Source organism: Daktulosphaira vitifoliae, unplaced genomic scaffold, assembly GCF_025091365.1.
Source record: "Daktulosphaira vitifoliae isolate Bord-2020 unplaced genomic scaffold, ASM2509136v1 Scaffold_4, whole genome shotgun sequence".
In the NCBI taxonomy this organism is placed as follows: Eukaryota; Metazoa; Arthropoda; class Insecta; order Hemiptera; family Phylloxeridae; genus Daktulosphaira; species Daktulosphaira vitifoliae.
In genome coordinates, this window is record NW_026099575.1 from 37,570,604 (window position 1) to 37,584,581 (window position 13,978).

Consider the following 13,978-nt stretch of genomic DNA (forward strand, 5'->3'; position numbering starts at 1 on the left):
TTACAAAAAAGTCATAATATATATATATATATACATATGTGAAATATTATTTTATTTTAGGTTCATTGTACCAGTTTCGATGATCATATTAAATGACATTTGGGCATATGTATTTGGATTTTTCTTTGGACGAACCCCCCTTATACAAGTATCTCCCAAAAAAACCTGGGAAGGATTTATTGGAGGTGGTGTAGCAACTGTTGTTTGTGGTATTGTTGTATGTATAACTTTTTATCTAAATAAGTCTAAATATGTATATTTTATTAGAATACTAGTGTTGAAAAGCAGTCTTTTTTTTCGTAAATTGATTATTTAATCAGAGCAAACATGAGGAACAATAGTGCCCTTAGCATTAAAAGTACTAATGGCATCATATGCATATATTATGAGTATTACTAATAACTTCTTATCATCAACAACTAATTTCAATAAAAAATCATTTAAATTTTCTTCCGTTTGGATATTCTGCGTAAAATTTAAATAAATATATTGGTTGTACTTCTTGTTGTTTTAAACATGTGAAAATGTAATTAGGTAAATGAGAAAATCTATAATTATAGTGTCTCAGATCAAATTGACAACACTTAAAATTTTCATTTTGTTTATTTTTATACTTTTAACAATTATTGTCTTTTTAGATTAATGACTTTTTAGACTTTTAAATTAATATTTTTAATTTTACTTAATTAATTAGCCACAAGTGATCAATTTTTATTATATAATATTATTGTTAAATTTTATAATTTAATGAATATCATTCTTTGCCAGATGTCATATTTTCTTTGTCAATATCCATATTTTGTTTGTCCAGTTGAGTATAGTGATAAATTGGGCAGAATGATGATTGATTGTGAGCCATCACCATTATTTACTCTTCATGAATATGTTTTACCAGATTTATTAACTTGGCCATTGAGTATTGTAAGTATTTGACATAAGTGTTAATTAAATTAAAACTTCAAATTTTCATGATAAATCATCTTAATTTTCAGTTTGGAATGTCTGATAAAGTAACTATGTATCCTTTTATGATACATGCATTTTGTATGTCTTTATTCAGTTCTATTATAGGCCCATTTGGTGGATTTTTTGCTAGTGGTTTTAAGCGTGCATTTAAAATTAAGGTAAGTTTTGAAAATGACTGAATTTAATTTTTAGTTACCTGTGTATAATGTTGGCCGAGTTTCTTGAAATTATCAAAGTTTGGTATATTTTATATGTCATTAGATATTATGTGGGGATGACTTATTTGTCAAAACTTATATGAAATTGAGAAAACATATATATAATATTAATATTTTTATGTCTTTATTAATTATCAAAACTCTGAATTTCAAGCAAATTTTGGACAGCATTAGTCAAATAATTGCATAAAAAAATCTTGTTTAATAAAATTTTGCTTCAATTATAAAATTTCATTCAGCATATTTCATTTCATTTTTTTTAATCATACTTATTGAGTTTTGACTAACTGTTTTGATGACATATTAAGACATATTTGTGGTGCTAGAAAAAAACTGTTTTAAGTAAAAAATTTGTAAAAATGATTTAATGTAAAAATTTGCTTGCTTTCACAAGTAATAATCTTAATGTATTATTAAGTTGTACAAAATATGTATATACCTAGTGATCACCAATAAACTACAGGATGGAAGCTACAAGAATGTTTCTAATGCAAGATTGTTTTTTTTAACAGTCAATATTTTATTAACATTATGACATGTCTATTAGTCAAATTTGACAAAAAAAAAAATATTTTTTTTTATTTTACTCTACAATTAATCAAACTATTAGTCTTATTTTGTTTAAAATTTTAGACTGAGCAAGTTAGTCATTTTTATTTACTTGTGATGTTAAGAAATTAGATTAAAAAATTAAACTTAGTTACAATGTATAAGTTACTAAGTTTTAATTGTATATTCAGTTAAGTTACTAGTTATTTTAAATACTAATAATAACTTTTTAACCTAAGTTAAATTAAATAATAGAAATTTTTGCTGTTCATATGAAAAGTAATATTTTTTTTTTTGAAAAGAAGTGTAAATTCCAACTCTCTACCATAAAAAAACAACAAGAAAATCTATTTTTTAGCTTCGATGCGAAGCTGAGAAGGTATTGGTTTTACAATGATGTGTGTTTTTTTTGTGTCTGTTACCACTTTTTCTCAGCTCTCACAGAACCGATTTCTTTAAATGATACGTCAAAAGATCACAAATCGTAACTAGTCGAAGACATTACCCTCAAAAATTGAAAAAATTTCCTTCGTTCTCAGTAAATGGGGGAAACCAACAAAAAAATTACAAATTTAATAATCGCTATGTTTCGAAATTTTTTCAATTTTTTTTACTTAAAACTGCCATAACTTTTTCAAAAATGAACAAATCAATATAGTTTTTTTTTTATAAATGCTTGATGTCTTTACCTATTATTTAGTACATTTTTTTTATAAATTTAACCCTTTACCAGCCCACAGAGGGGATTCAAAATGACAACTTTTTTACAAAAAATTAACTTTTTCAACTTAACTTTTGAAAGTGTTACGGAAATACTGACACTTTTATATATATCTTAAATTAAAGCTTATGTAATATACTTTATCATGGAAAAAAAAATTCGGACTTTATTTTGTCTTCACGGTGAAAACAGTCATCAAAGTTAATAAAAAAAATTCGATTTTTGTAAAAATATTATTTTTCATATTTTTAACTTTATAACGCTATAATTCTTTGAAAAATGTATGAATCAATATAATTTTTTTATGAGGAGTAGTATTTATATATATCTTTCATTCGACATGCTGTTTTTTTAAATCAGACCATTTTCCTATATACGAGGGGTGTTCAAATCTAAAAAATGCATATAGAAAGTAGAACTTTTTCAACTTAACTTTTGAAAGTGTTCCGGAAAGTCTGACACTTTTATATATATCTTAAATTAAATTTAATGTAATATACTTTATCATGGAAAAAAAAATTTCCGATTTTATTTTTACATTTTTAACTTTATTATGCTATAACTTTTTGAAAAATATATGGATCAATACAATTTTTTTATGAGAAATAATATTTTTTAATAATCCCTTTTTCATTCAACATACTTTATCTTAATCAGAATATTAATAAGGAACTAGCAGATCATGTAGCTTATGGAATAAACACCAATTTTTTAAAATTAAACACTAAAGATTTGCATCGAAGCATTTTTTATGATAGTGATTTTAATCACTGTCAGATATCATTATACTTGATCCAACTATGCACGTCACCACTGTTCCGCGACCCCTTTATGNCATAACATAATTGTGTTATTGCAGTTCAATATATAGAATATAGTCTAATATCTTTACATAGGGTATAATTCATTAATTATTTTCATTATTTAAAATTTCTCAGGGAAATGTTATTTTATTTCAGTATTATATTATCTTAATCTTTCAAAAAAGACTTTCATAATCAACCATATGTGTAAAAAAAAACAGGGTTGTATAATAAAATTTAAAATTTAATTAGAGATTTTTCATTTTGATATATTGATATTTTGATTATGACTAGTTAAAATCTCTTTAGTCTTTTGGCTAAATGTTGACTAGTCAATGGACATTTTGTCCACTATAATCTTATGTATCTATGCTTTAATATTTATTTAAATTCTTCTTCTTCCTCACCTTAATCCCAATTACTTGGGTCGGCCACCCTTATCCTAAAATTCCACTTGACACGATCTCCCACATCAGCTGTTCTCAATTTGCATTCAATAGCATCCCTCCATATCTTTTTTGGTCTTCCTCTATCTCTTCTTCCTTCAAAATTCATTTCTATAACTGTTCTTACAGCTTCCGATTCTTCTCTCCTCATAACATGACTAAACAATCTAAGTCTATTTTCTGTCATCTTATCCACGATTGACGCAACACCTTTACTTCCTCTTATATGCTCGTCCCTTATTCTATCTTTTCTAGTCATTCCACTCAACCATCTAAGGATTCTCATCTTTGCTGCAATCATTCTCTGCTCTACTTTCTTATCAACCTCCCAACACTCTGAACCATACATCATAGCTGGCCTCACTACAGTCTTGTAGAATTTACCTTTCAGCCTCATTGGAATTATTTTATCGCAAAAGACGCCAGACGCTTCTCTCCACTTCAACCAACCGCACCTAATTCTGTGTCTTACATCCTCATCAATACTACCACTCTTTAGCACAACTGACCCTAAATACTTCAAACTCACCACCTCTCTAATCATGTCCTCGACTATTGTCACTAATCTCCTAATTTCATCCACCTCAAGTTTTCCTTTGTCAAACTCGTATTCTGTATACTCTCTCTTACTTCTAATATTTATCTAAATTCTTAATAATTAATTATGTTTTAGGACTTTGGGGATGTAATTCCAGGACACGGAGGAATAATGGACCGTTTTGACTGTCAATATCTTATGGCTACATTCGTAAATGTTTATATCTATAGTTTTGTAAGCACACCAACATTACAAAAAACTATTCAACAGGTAGTCATTATGTTCAAAATAATAAAAGCATTATTTTCTAATTTCAATTTTGTTTTAGGTATTTACTTTAAGGCCTGAAGAACAACTTCAGTTATTTTATATTCTTAAAGGGTCTCTGGAGAATCGAGGTATACTTAATGTTCAATAATTGAAACAGCAGAAATTTTTATTCAACTGTAACTTTTACATTCCATCTTTCAAATATAAAAGCTAAAGAGATAGTCTTGGCAGGAGAAAGATAAAGTACAATTGTTGGCAATTATATTACCAAATCAGTTTTGTAGTTTTTTCAACTATTATGATGGTAGATAATAATATAAAATTAATATGTTTATTTTGTTGCCACCAACCGTAGTGGATTTTTAGTCAAAATACTATTTAAGGCAGCTATCTAATAATAATAATAAATGATATGGTTTCAATTAATCTTATTCCTGAATGTGAGTATGTTATAGGAACATCAACTTAAAATTAAAACTTATTATTATGTGCTTTTTAAAGTGTGTATAATCTACAATTTTTAATATCCCTAAATTATAAATAGATTAAATTTTATTTTTTAATATTCATATAAAACCAATACACTTATAATCTTATACATTTTGTATTAGGTAAAGTTCATACTTTAATTACTAAATACATAAGAGATTAAACCCGAGTATTATATTTTATAGGTCATAATTATTTGTCTTAAGAACTTGGTGGTAATGGTCACTGATCTGAATATTTTATAAGATTCCCAAAAAATTTTAATATTTGTTATACTATTTAAATTAAATATTTGTAATCATGCTTAAATGATGAGACTTGGTATATGTATAAGAACATAAGAAATATATCAAATGATCAAAAATCTTTGAAATTAAATAGTATCTTATTTGAGTACAATATTTTTTATTTTGAATGACTGTTTTCTATACTTTAATCTTTCCAGTAATATTTTTTTTGAACAAATTTAATCCATTGAAATTCATAGTAAAAAATTTTGTTTTGTTAGACAGGTATTCTTTTTTATAAAAAAATTTTTAAATCAAAAGTAATTTTGATAATAAGTGTTCTTTTATAAAACTTCACATTTAATTGTCATTTTCAATCATTTTACTCTTATTTAACCAAAGAATTTATTTTATTGTTAAGTGAAATTGTTGTTTTTTTTTAATTTATTATACTTATTACAATAATATATACTAGTTTAAATATTTTTGCTTATTTAACATCGATCAATTGTGTGTGTATGTGTGTGATATGGTTTTTAAAAGTATAAATAAACAATTTATTGTTATTGTTTTTTTTTTTTATCAATTTTTGAACAAACTAGTGTAATGATAGGTTACCATAGTGATCGACACTTAAACAAATATTGTAATGAACTATTATTCTTATGTATTACTCATACTATCAATTTTTATCGTGATCTGTATGTTCGAATGTAAGGAAATAAAATGGATGAAATTGAAATACAAGATCTTGAATTACGTTCTCTTATTGGTTTCGACGGAAATCCATTGAAAGGTCTTATTTTGCACCCGGATGGTATTCATTTAATATATCCATTGGGAACTAATATCACAGCATATAATTGGCCAAATAAAACTCAGAGATTTTTTGAAGGGCATACTAATGTAATATCTGCTGTTGCAGTTTCAAAATCTGGAAATTATATTGGTTCAGGCCAAGTAAATTACATGGGTTTTAGATCACCAATAATTATTTGGAACTTCAAAAATGGACAAATAATCACAAAATATGACTCGCACAAAGTTCGAGTAGAAGCTATTTCATTTTCGTGTTGCGAACAATTTTTTATATCTTTAGGTGGTATTGATGATAGTTCTGTTATAGTGTATGATATTGGGAAAAAAGAAGTACTTTGCGGATCATCTTCTGTAAAATCGACTGCTGGTTATACAACTGTACTTCAATCGGTTCATTTACGTGGCGAATGTTTTCTTGTAGCTGGTGATAATATAATAACATTATGGACATTAAACAAGGAACAGAGAAATATACAAGGATTAGACACGTCGTTTTTTAAAATCAAGCGCAAAATTTTATGTGTTGAAATTGATCACATAGACGAATATGCTTATTGTGGTACAAGTACAGGAGATATAATGAAAATTAAACTGAACTTTTCCGCAGATCCTAATGTTGCAAATACTACTAGTTCTCCTGCTTTAATGGGATGTTTTGCGAAGTATCCAATTACTAAAAAACGTGTAGTAGAGTTGTACAGTAAAGGAATCACCTCTTTATACTTGAACACAGACGGCACAATAATAATTGGATCCGGCGATGGCACTTTAGAACTTGTAAAACAAAAGCCCAAGATTACTTCTAAAAATAACTTAAGGTATCGTTTAACGATTCCTACACATCCATTGTTGGTTGTATTACAATCAACTAATGTTGACTCAACCGTTACTAGTATACAACTCATGAAAAATGTAATTTTAGTTGGTACAATTAATTGTGAACTGTTTACTATTAATATTGAAGATTTTGAAGTTACATGTTTATTTACGTGTCACACGTCGGTTGTGTATGACTTGGCCTTTCCGCATAACTACAGCAAAGTATTTGCTACCGCAAGCAAAAACGACGTTCGTGTATGGTCAGTAGATACGCTCCAAGAACTTTTACGCATAACGGTCCAGAATTTTATATGCTCTGGAGTATTGTTTACCCATGACGGATCTCAAATTGTTACATCGTGGAACGACGGCAATATTCGAATATTCACTCCAGAAACTGGGCGTTTATTGTATACTATAAATAACTGTCATAATAAAGGCGTTTCTGCAATCGCCATATCTAAAGATGACAAAAAACTGCTGAGTGGTGGCGGAGAAGGTCAGGTTCGTGTCTGGACAGTTAGTAATATGAATGGGACTTTATTGGCTGTGCTTAAGGAACATAAAGGACCGGTCAGTTCGATTGCCGTTCATCAACTGGGCCATGAAGCTGTTACAGCTAGTGCTGATGGCACATGTGTTGTATGGGATATAGTGCGATTTACACGATTGTCAATTATGTTTTCGTCGACTATTTTCACATGTGCTAAATATCATCCCAATGGGGCTCAATTATTAACATGTGGCACCAACAGATTTATTGGATATTGGGAGGCACTTGATGGATCATTAATTCGTGAAATAGAAGGATCATCAGCGTCTGCTCTCAATTCATTAGATATCACTCCTAATGGTCGGTAAAATTATAAATATTTTAACAATCTAACTAGGAATTCTAAAAAATATATAAATAATATTTTTAGGTAAATATCTAGTTACCGGTAGTTCAGATCAAATGATTAAGGTATGGTTGTATGATGAAGGGATACCAACATATGTTGGAGTTGGCCACGCCGGAGTAGTTACTAATGTGAAAGTTAGTCCCGATGGTAAGTTTATAGTCAGTACAAGTGCTGATGGAGGTATTTTCTTATGGCATTTTCCACATCCTAATGTTCCATCTTCTCCAAGTCGTAATAGTATTAAAAGTACAAGTATTTCTAGTCAACATGAAGATCAAATTAGTCGTTCCAGACAATTATCATTAAAAAAAATAAAGCCAATGAAAAAGGAAAACATAAATACGATATCAAAAACTCCTAATAATAGAACAGTTAGTAGACACAGTGACGTAAATAAAAACGTACCATTAAGACAGTTGGATAGTGCAGCTGTTAAGTGTTTGTGCAATGGAACTTGCACATGTTGTATTGATGAGAAAATAAGTAAAATCTCGACGAAATAGTATTTTTTAAAGATAACTTTTTCCATTAGTTCAAAATATTTTGTCAGTAATGCTTAATTTTTTTTTTATGGCCTCTGGCTAGATATTTTTAAATCGCATAAAAATTAAATGCATTGTGTGACAAGGTTAGCAATCTATATTTTTTATAAATTATAAATACATAAAAAATATATTCAATTACATAAGAATATGAATTCTTGTATAAAATAACGTCTATCTTTTATAAAAAGTACGATTTATATGCATGTTGAATATATTTTTAATAATAAATGTTTCCTTGAAAAAATAAGTAATGTACTCTTTGAGTATATTACTTGTAACATAAATTTAGTTGTCATTGGTGGTAGATGTATAGTATAGTATACATTATGCAGTGTAATTAAAAAACTATGGCGAAACAAGCATTTTTGTTTGTAGAAGAGCTAAACTATTTTAGACATATTCAGTAACGAAAATGAGTGTTTCAACAGAGGCGAATAGAACTCCACCAGATATTGAGGAGCAATTTTTCTAAAAACTTTAATTATGTAAGCTTTGAATATATCATTTAATATGATGCCAATCGTCGTACATAATTTATAACACAAGTAATCATCAAAGACAGCAATATAATACAAATTAGGCAACATTTTTAAAATCATAGTAGTGATTAAATAATAAAATTTTCTACATGAAATTTTGAAATAATATCTGTATAAAAACTACCAAGAGTTTTCAATTTAACTTGCCCCGAATGATAGGGGCTGTAGTTTCTCTAACCATTATTATAGCATGTTATTACTACTATGTAAGTTTATTTTGATATTTTAGGTACAAACATTTTTTATAAACTTAAATAATTTTATTGAATGTTACTTTTAAATAATATATTAGTTAAATTTTATCTTATCTATAAAAAATGATATAAAAATTATAAACAATAATATTTTTTTCTTTTATCTTCAGGATTTTATATTTTAACATTTTAAGTTTATGAATACTTCAGAGCTTCTTTTTAATTAATTTAGATATAATGAAGAGTAAACAAATAATCTATGACTAAAATATAAAACAGTTGAGACATAAATAAACTATAAAGGATCTTGGGAACTTTTTACAATTATGACTGCAATGTGTTCATTTACATTTAAAGATTTAAAATCTTAATAAAAAATAAAATTTTAAAACTGATTATAATACACAATACATTAATTTATTTTTAGCTACATTGGTAGTATCATTGAGTATTTTAAGTAATGATTTAAATGTGTGCATTAAAAAAATACAATTATATATAATTTACCAGGTGTAATAGCAAGTGCATAATACTTATACTTCACTGACAAAAAATAATAAAGTGTAACGTAACTAAATTTAAATCTTTTTTAATAATGGTAAAATAATTTCCTACAATAAATTAGTCATAAAACAAATTCTGATAATAATTAATTTTATTGTTAATCATAAATTTATATTTAAAACACAAACAAATAAAAGATGCTAAGATAATGCAAGCCTACTTTTGTACATAGTATTAATTAAAATTTGTTATCTTAATTTAATGGTTATTAACTATATACACAGTACATAAATTTTAAGATCTAATTACTCAATACTTTAAGGATATTACAATTAAGGTTCCTATACTATGAACCATAATCTAATGATTGTTGAAATATAATTTAATGTTTTTTTTTTATACATTTGTGATAATCTTAATTTACATAAAATTTGTTATTTATAGTCCAAATAATAAAATTACCAATTTCAAGCACAATATTGTATAATACTGAATAATAACTATTCAGTATTATACAATATTATCATTTGAATAATTCAAATGAATTTAGTTCAGATTAAATTTACTTAGGCTCCACGTTATTCAGTTTATTTCTTTTTAGCTGCTGCTGAATTACTTGCTGGCCTTCCAGAATTTAGTCCAGAATATTGATATTTAGCTTTCTTTTCGGACGGTTTTAAAATCTTTAAAAAAATTTTAATTTTACTATAAGCTTAATAATTAATATAATAAATGAAATTTCAAGAATGTACTTGTAATATATTAATAATGAACTTATTAACAGTGTTTTAATTATTATTGCCTATTATCTAAAATTAAATGTCTCTTCTTCTTCTTCTTCCTCACCTTAATCCCAACTACTTGGGGTCGGCCATCCTTATCCTAAAATTCCACTTGACACGATCTCCCACATCAGCTGTTCTCAATTTGCATTCAATAGCATCCCTCCATATCTTTTTTGGTCTTCCTCTATCTCTTCTTCCTTCAACATTTATTTCTATAACTATTCTTACAGCTTTCGATTCTTCTCTCCTCATAACATGATCAAACCATCTAAGTCTATTTCCTCTCATCTTATCCACAATTGACATTACACCTATACTCTCTCTTATATGCTCGTCCCTTATTCTATCTTTTCTAGTCATTCCACTCAACCATCTAAGGATTCTCATCTTTGCTGCAATCATTCTCTGCTCTACTTTCTTATTAACCACCCATCACTGAACCATACATCATAGCTGGCCTCACTACAGTCTTGTAGAATTTACCTTTCAGCCTCATTGGAATTATTTTATCGCAAAAGATGTCAGACGCTTCTCTCCACTTCAACCAACCGCACTTAATTCTGTGTCTTACATCCTCATCAATACTACCACTCTTTTGCACAACTGACCCTAAATACTTCAAACTCATTACTTTATTTTTCATTTGCTTGTCCATTATTATCCCATTACCATTCTTTGTATTGGTCTTACCTGAATATATTATTTTATAACCCTCATATATTTTCTTTGCTAATGGTTTTGATAAATTTCAATTTCATAGAGTACTTTACTTTTCATCTTCTCATCCATTATTATACCTACACCATTCTTTGTACTAGACTTACTTGAGTATATTATTTTATAACCCTCACCTATTTCCCTCGATTTCTCTCCTTTCCACTTAGTTTTCTGCACACAACAAATGTTAATTTTTGATTTTTTTTTTTTTTATTAATTTAATTTAAAATTACTCATTTAATGATTATTCTAGTTTACATCATATATAATTTCATAATTTTAACTGAAAACATACTTGAAATGAACACATAAGAGTTGCATCAACAGACATCATTCCACCAGCATTATCAAATTCTCCACAGTAATTTGGTGCTGAAAACAATGTTACTAGTTGCCTTTTTGCAAAGAATTCATAGCCATCTTCAACAACCTAATAAAAATACACATTTATTATTTAGTTAATTATTTTCGTGACAAATCTAAAATTATTAAATGTACTTGATGTGCACGACAAATGAGATCCAAATCATGTCTGTTTAAAAATTTGGCTACAACATCTGTACCAAATGTAAATGATACTCCTCTGTCATTTTCGCCCCAACCAGTAACATCTTTATCAGGATCGGACCATAATAAATCACATAGAAGACCTAAAAACAATTAACATTAATTGTTAAAATAAATTATTATAATAAATTTTATAAAAAAATAAAATAAACTATTATTTATCTACATAATATTATGCATAATTATAAACTGTATTTAAATGTTTTAGTTATTAATCACTTAATTTCATTCTTTAAGTTATGCATATTTTTATAAAAAAAGACTAAAGTACAATATCCAACTTTATCTGAATATTATAGTACCAATCATTGAGAGTACTTTTAAGTTTATTAAAATAAACAATATTGGTAAACACATAAATTATCAGATAAACTATTGCTACACAATAATATGAAAACATTTAAAATACATTGGTAAGTATTTTCATAAATTTTAATTAAAGAAAAATAAATATTTTACATATAATTTGGATATCATATACAGAGTGATCAGCTTACTAAGTCTCACGCAATAACTTTAAAAGAATAATATAAAATATAATTTTTTCTTATTAGATGTTATTAGTATTTTACCCACTTTCCTCCATACAAAAAAATATAACTCAATCCCTTATTCTTTCCCCAAAATATTGTATTAACTGACTTAAAAATAAAAAAATGATCTAACTAAGAAAATGACTGGTTGATAACGACTTTTGAAATATTATTTTATAGGTACTTTATATTATGACAAGAGTTTAATTATACGAGAATTTAAGAAAAGCAGTTAAAAAATGTTTAAAGACAAAAATAAATAGACTCCTACATTACCTTTATTCTAAGTGTTAATAACTTCCGAAAAACTGATTTAAAAATTATTATTGACCAGTAAATTTATTATTCATTAGCCAGTTAAACACATATGTTAGCTTTAAAAAAAAATTATACAATTTTTAATAATAGAACTACATTTTTGATTGTGTTAATTAAAATAAATAGAGTAATATAAAAAAAAACTATATTATATGTTATAATTTTGAAAATATTGTTTGAGACATAATTAGCAGATTACACTTTAATTATATAAATAAAAATTACCAGTATCAGGGACATCAGTAGGACGCATTATCCGTCTTATTTGTTCCATTCCTTGTAAGTCAGGGCTTAGACCACCATGACAACAAAATATTTTTTCATCAATAATAGCTGCAATTGGTAAGCAGTTAAAACAGTCAGTAAATGTTTTCCATAATTTTATATTGTAACGTCGTTTACCTTAAAAAAAAAAAAATGAATTAAAATATTTATGTATTTAAATGTAAGGATAATATAAGTTAAATATTCTTACATTCATCATAAAATCCATATATCCTATTGATACTCGCACATTCATGGTTACCTCTTAGGAGGAAAAAGTTTTCTGGATATTTAATTTTATATGCTAATAAAAGACAAATAGTTTCTAGGGATTGTTTACCACGATCTACATAATCACCCAAAAATAGATAGTTGGCTTCTGGTGGAAAACCACCATACTCAAAAAGACGTAATAAATCAGTATATTGTCCATGTATATCACCTAAGTAAAAGTTTGCATTAAAGAATATTAAATTGATGTATTAGAAAAAATTACTTATTTACCACAAATTTTCAATGGTGCTTCTAAATCTAATAATATAGGTTGCTGTAAAAATATTTCTCTAGATTTTAAACATAGTCCTCTAACTTCAGCTTCTGACATTTGAACTGTTTTACCAGGACGACATCCTCGAACTGAAAATAATTTTACAGCTCATGAATTATAGTAAAAAATAATTTTATAGATGGGCTTTTAAGAGAAATAAAATAATTAAATAAAAAACTATACTTCTTATAAAATAATATTGTTATTATTTATAATTAACCAAAAACAGTATGTAACACTTAGTAAGGTTTTGAAGTATTGAATTAAAAATAAGTATGTTAACCTACTAAGTTACTTTTTAAAAATATCACTGAAGATACTTTAACATTAACTTTCTTACCTTCTAATAATCGAGCGATTATGCTGTCAATACTTAATGGTTCGCCGTCAGCCATCGTGGACGGTAAACCTAAATAAAACTAAGTAAATGTTAAGGTAGTTATTAATTATACGGCCTGAACAAATTATAGTACCTACGATGCTTTCGTATATCAACCAGGGGGTCTCTCCCGTCACCACCGCTTCTACAGTTCTACCCGTCCCGCCAACATGTAAATTAATCTTGAATAATAGTTGACTGGAGGGGAAAAATGGCGAATTTCCTTCCCACTATAAGTGCAGTTTTACAAGCAATATTTTTCTATTTAATATAAATATCTAAGATAATCATAAAATATTAAATGTTCATTCAATATAAT

At 27.0% G+C, this 13,978-nt stretch overlaps 4 protein-coding genes across 8 annotated transcripts in view; 2 read left to right on the forward strand and 2 right to left on the reverse strand.

Moving 5' to 3' along the window:
• Positions 1 to 4,845, forward strand: part of LOC126905397 (phosphatidate cytidylyltransferase, photoreceptor-specific) — a 13,936-nt gene extending 9,091 nt beyond the window's left edge. For both annotated transcript variants that reach the window (XM_050685049.1, XM_050685050.1), the window contains 5 exons: positions 61 to 217; positions 769 to 921; positions 993 to 1,124; positions 4,377 to 4,511; positions 4,570 to 4,845. In XM_050685049.1, the coding sequence (XP_050541006.1) occupies positions 61 to 217; positions 769 to 921; positions 993 to 1,124; positions 4,377 to 4,511; positions 4,570 to 4,659 (667 nt within the window). In that variant the 3' untranslated portion in view covers positions 4,660 to 4,845. The remainder of the gene's footprint in view (positions 1 to 60; positions 218 to 768; positions 922 to 992; positions 1,125 to 4,376; positions 4,512 to 4,569) is intronic.
• On the reverse strand, positions 3,540 to 4,170 carry LOC126905416 (uncharacterized). The gene is made up of 2 exons (XM_050685089.1): positions 3,691 to 4,170; positions 3,540 to 3,603 (listed from the first exon to the last, which is right to left on the reverse strand). The coding sequence occupies exons 1-2, from the start codon at positions 4,098 to 4,100 to the stop codon at positions 3,552 to 3,554; spliced, it is 462 nt and encodes a 153-aa protein (XP_050541046.1). The 5' UTR covers positions 4,101 to 4,170; the 3' UTR covers positions 3,540 to 3,551.
• A 249-nt stretch (positions 4,846 to 5,094) lies between the features above and the next one.
• On the forward strand, positions 5,095 to 10,838 carry LOC126905391 (cilia- and flagella-associated protein 52). The gene is made up of 2 exons (XM_050685038.1): positions 5,095 to 7,718; positions 7,789 to 10,838. Exons 1-2 carry the CDS (start codon positions 5,954 to 5,956, stop codon positions 8,268 to 8,270), a joined length of 2,247 nt encoding a protein of 748 aa, XP_050540995.1. The 5' UTR covers positions 5,095 to 5,953; the 3' UTR covers positions 8,271 to 10,838.
• Positions 9,438 to 13,886, reverse strand: LOC126905404 (serine/threonine-protein phosphatase PP1-beta catalytic subunit). Of its 4 annotated transcripts, none has more exons than XM_050685066.1 (8): positions 13,754 to 13,886; positions 13,621 to 13,689; positions 13,238 to 13,369; positions 12,945 to 13,175; positions 12,695 to 12,871; positions 11,550 to 11,701; positions 11,347 to 11,481; positions 9,438 to 10,232 (listed from the first exon to the last, which is right to left on the reverse strand). In XM_050685066.1, the coding sequence occupies exons 2-8, from the start codon at positions 13,673 to 13,675 to the stop codon at positions 10,137 to 10,139; spliced, it is 978 nt and encodes a 325-aa protein (XP_050541023.1). In that variant the 5' UTR covers positions 13,676 to 13,689; positions 13,754 to 13,886; the 3' UTR covers positions 9,438 to 10,136. The 4 variants fall into 4 exon arrangements, with proteins under 4 accessions (XP_050541023.1, XP_050541026.1, XP_050541025.1 ...); XM_050685069.1 differs by having other exon boundaries at positions 13,758 to 13,776; XM_050685068.1 differs by having other exon boundaries at positions 13,621 to 13,699; positions 13,758 to 13,773.
• Between the last annotated feature and the right edge of the window lie 92 nt (positions 13,887 to 13,978).